Source organism: Gavialis gangeticus, unplaced genomic scaffold, assembly GCF_001723915.1.
Source record: "Gavialis gangeticus isolate Ggan-Ray unplaced genomic scaffold, GavGan_comp1, whole genome shotgun sequence".
NCBI lineage: Eukaryota > Metazoa > Chordata > Crocodylia > Gavialidae > Gavialis > Gavialis gangeticus.
In genome coordinates, this window is record NW_017729030.1 from 23137561 (window position 1) to 23142258 (window position 4698).

Here is a 4698-nt window from a genome sequence, read left to right on the forward strand (position 1 = left end):
TTTTTTTTTTTTTTTTTTTTTTTTTAGTCTCCAAAGTTAGTAAACTTTGTATGGTTATAAGTTTAGTTGACTGATTGTTTTGATAGATAGCCAACAGCTGTGAAAGGAAGTCAGTACCATTATGCCGTCTGAACAGAATGCTGTCACTTTAAGGAAATTCTCTTAAGCCCTTCCTTTTGCCTTGTACGCATCATATTCTTAAGTATTGTAATGTGCAAATAGCTTGGTGTATACACAGTTAACTTGTTTTTTTAAATAATGGCCTGGGCAAAATTTTTACGGAAACCTGGAGGTGGTAACCTTGGAAAAGTGTACCAGCCTGGAAGTATGTTATCTTTGGCCCCTACCAAAGGTTTATTAAATGAACCAGGACAAAACAGTTGCTTCCTTAACAGCGCTGTACAGGTAAGAAAATGCTGTCATTATTCTTTTCAATTTTATTTAAATTTCTGTTCACAAGTCTGTGAACAGAAACTTGGGTTGTTTTCACAAACTAGAACGTGTCTATTTAGAAAAGTTACCACTTAATATATACATTTTTTTTTTTTACTGTGGAAATGTAGAAAAAATTCCATTGAATGGTGTTTATTGTGCTTCTGGTTTTCTTAAACTGCTCATAATGATGCTGGCAGCATTCAGTGAAATTAAAACATCACTTGGTAGAATATATCTATTTCCTGAACCAAGTGGTGCATATTTTAGAGAACCTCGATATTTATCAATATTTAATAAGTATTTGTTTTTGAGGAATAAATTAGAACTGCTAAAACTTGTTTCATTAAAGCTAGGTTAAGGCGGACTGAACAAATGGGAAAAGTACAGTACTGGTATTTTAAAAGTTGTTAATCTGGGCAACTTTGATCAGAATATTTCATTTAAAATTTTAGTAAACGATACCACTTAAATGTAAGGAATGCTGTTTTATTTGTGAATCTCTCTTGGATATTGTTCAAATCTGGCAGCAGCTACTTCCAGTAAATGTCTGAACTGAATTTTAAAACTCTTATGCCACATAGTAATATATGTAGTCTTGGTAATTTTAAAATACCCAAGATTGCTTTCTTAACTAGATCACCAAGTAGCTAATCTTGTACTGAATGGAGTTTGCTTTTGCTTTAATTACCATCTTTTGCAAGCTTAGAACACGAATCTATGGGACGTACTTGTATGTTTGGATGCCTTGAACTAGTCAGAAAACCTGTGATTAAAAAGGAATTCGGAGACCTGATCATAATCTCAGACATGCATGAATAGTGCAGCCCCCCACATAGAATATATGAGGGAGAAACTCCTACGTATTCTTCCTAAAGAAATAAAATTTGCTCAAATCCAAGAACAGGTTTCCCCCCAGTTTAACATGGTGGGAGCCCCTTGTCTTGAATTCACGTTTGAAGTGATGTGGAGATAGGCAGCTGCTGTAGCTCTGGCACTAGCCCCAAATCTGGGTCAGTGTTACAGGTGCAGCTGTGCTACCTGCTGCTGTAGCCTCCTGTCTTCCCTCAGCTTGCAGCATCCTCGTCACTCATCCTTCCTTCAGCAGGCCCCATCTCTGCTTGAGCCTGGGGCAGGTAGCATGTGGTTGCTTCAGCCTTATAGCAGTGGTGGTGATACCTCAGCCTGAGCCTGGAGCTGGAGCCAGAGCTGCCACATCACTATTGCTGGTACTGATCTAGGCTGGGGCTGGATTAGATGCATCTTCCATGCCTCAGGCTGGAGTTGGGAATGAGCCTGCAGGACCTGGAGCAAGGATAAAAGGCAGCAGGAAGGGAGGGGGAGCAGAGACTGTTGGGGCTAGGGATGTAAATGTTGCTTAAAAATTATCCATTTTAACCTCCTCTAATTCCATTGGTTAACTGATAACCAGGGATCTGGGTTTTTCAATTGCCATGGTAAAATGTGGTAAAACACAGATTTCTCTCACTTTAAGGAGGAAAAACCTGGGTTTTCTCTCTATATAGAGAAAACAGTGGGAGAACCAACCAAGCCACAGTAGCACTGAGCTTTGCACAGGGGACTTACCCTCTTGAGAATTATGAGCATGGCTGAGAGGTAGTTCAGGTATCTGTTCATAGTGAGTAAAACTTGCCATATCATACAGGCAGGTACATGAGTAGAGTGGGGAAACCCTTTAATTTTTACAAAATCAGTGAATTATTTTCATGATCTCTGAAAGTCAAGCATCTCATTCGCATTGGAATACATTATGTTTATGAAGTTCTTCATTTGAAAATGCATAGGGAAGGGAAGCTTAAAGTTTAAAAAAAAATAATAATAAAAAAGGTAGATTTGCAGTAGTTTCTGCTTTGCACCGCTTTCCTGGTAATGATTCCATTTAATCTCCAATTAATTAATGTAATCCCTGCAAACCAGATTTGCCTGTAAATCATTGGGTAGTAGTTATTCCTTACACCTCCATTTTCATTCCAAATGAATGGAAAAATCTGCAATTCTTTTGGTAATTAACATTTTTTTCTTTTACATATTGCATAAAGTAAAATACAGTAAGTTTTAATAATTGGTAAATTTATCTAAAAGTTTTGTGTGTGAAACCTTGTAAAATAGAATTCATATTTTCTATTCTAACTTCTTTTCCTTTTTAGGTTTTGTGGCAGCTTGACATATTCCGACGGAGTTTAAGAGGTTTAACAGGGCATGTTTGTCAAGGAGATGCCTGCATATTTTGTGCATTAAAGGTAAATACTGAATATTTCAAATGAACAGTACATCAGTTTGTATTTGGAATTCTTTCATTTGTTTCACAGTGAGGAGAATAGTTTTCTTCAGGGTAATTTAATGCTTTCCTGAAATTAACCATTCTTATACCGGTTCAGTCTGTTGTGAAAGAGACTGCTATATTAATCTTCAGATGTGCAAGAACAGCAGCAGATGTTTTGAAATCTGTTTTTGTTCTCAAATATACATTTAAAAAATAAACATAAAGAAACTGTTTTTAAAAACCACTCGGAAATGGTCTTGTTTTAGAAATTTGAAAATTTTTAATATAAAAATGAAGTGATAATCTGTATTAGGTTTGTGTTTTTATCTTATACTGTGCTTGAATACTTTTTAAAAAATCCTGTCTGGTAAGATCTTAAGGCAATTGTAACACAGTAATCAGCTTTAGATGTCTTGGGCTTTTTTCCCCCTTGAAAGTAGTGAATGGTTACTGTAGTTATTGGAGAACTGAAATAGAGTTCAAAAGTGCTACGTGTTTGTACACAAGGATCAGATCTGCATATTTCAGTTGTATGAATTTCATGCTGAAAACTGCTTTGAATTCTCTTTGACATTCATAAACAAATGCTCTGTTCTGCATAGATTTTTATACTTCCATCATTATCACCGGTATTTGAACCCCTGCTTTTATTGCTGGTGAAAATACCTGCAAGTGTGAACTAGTCATAAGTAATCTTAAGCATGGGGAGGAAAAAAATACTTTCATGCATTTCGCTTAATTTTTTTTTTTGCTGTTTGTGTTGCCTTGGTTAATTTAAAATCCGAGAATAAAAATGTCTTGGAAGCTCTGCTGTGATGCTATAGGATGGCTAGTAAGGTCTAGAACTTAGAGGAATGAATGTTACAGGGAGAACCTGGAAAAATACTGTGTAGAAACAGTCTAAGTGAGGAGATGCTTTTTGCCTGTGCTTCATTTACTCTGTGTGAAGATAAGCCAGCTTTTTAGTAGAAAAAGCCTGAAAAAGAACTGTTTAGTAGGGCTTTGCAAAGCTTCGGTTGCTGATTTGATTCAGCCCAATTCAGTAGCCAAATCCCTGAATCGGAATCTAATCAAGAGACCCTTTAATGTCTCTGAATCGAATCGGAACCCTCTGAATCAATTAAAAAAGATTCAATAATTCGGACATAGACAGAGCTTTAAATGTTTTTGCTACATACTTCAAGGTATCAGGCAGCTTGTGAATGCTGAGATGGTGGGGCGGCTGGAGCATCCCACAGGAGTGTGGCGGGGTCCCCAGTGTGCTCAGGAGCAGACCCCGAAGTGGACCAGAAGCACTTCTAGACCACTTCCGGGTCTGCCGGGGAGTGTGTGGGGCTGGCCTCCCTGTATCCCCCTGGCTTGGTGACTGGTGCCTCCTGGGTCTGGGGGTGGTACATGGAGTCTCCCTGCAGCCAATTGCTGAGCCAGGGGAGCATGGTGGGGCCCCCCTGCATGCTTGGTGATGGACTTGGAAGAGGACCAGAAGTATTTCTGGTCCAATTCTGTGTTAGCTGCCAAGCACACAGGGGGCCCTCCCACACTCCTGTGGGTTGCTCCATCTGCCCCAGCATTGCAGCATTCATGAGCCATGCCTGGTACCTGGAGCTACGTAGAAAAAACATTTAAAGATGTGTCTATGGCTGAATTGCTGATTCTCTGAATCAGCATCGAATCTTCGTAGAATCATAGAAGTAGGGTTAGAAGAGACCTTGTAGATCTTCAAGTCTGACCCCCTGCCTAGGCAGGACTAAAAACTGGGCTCAAATGATCCTAGCTAGGTAGGCATCAAGCCTCTTCTTAAAGACCCCCAGGGTAGGAGCCAGCACCACTTCCCACTCGGAAGTTGGTTCCAGATCCTAGCCGCCCTAACTGTGAAGCAGTTCTTGCGGATGTCTAATCTAAACCTGCTCTCCAACAACTTGTGGCTGTTATTCCTTGTTTCCCCTAGCACCCCCTGGCATAACAAGGTCTCTCCTAAACCC

At 39.4% G+C, this 4698-nt stretch overlaps 1 protein-coding gene across 3 annotated transcripts in view; it reads left to right on the plus strand.

The window, feature by feature from the left end:
* The first annotated feature begins 20 nt into the window (after positions 1-20).
* Positions 21-4698, plus strand: part of USP53 (ubiquitin specific peptidase 53) — a 50390-nt gene continuing 45712 nt past the window's right edge. For all 3 annotated transcript variants that reach the window (XM_019522032.1, XM_019522033.1, XM_019522034.1), the window contains exons 1-2: positions 21-405; positions 2601-2693. In XM_019522032.1, the coding sequence (XP_019377577.1) occupies positions 259-405; positions 2601-2693 (240 nt within the window). In that variant the 5' untranslated portion in view covers positions 21-258. The remainder of the gene's footprint in view (positions 406-2600; positions 2694-4698) is intronic.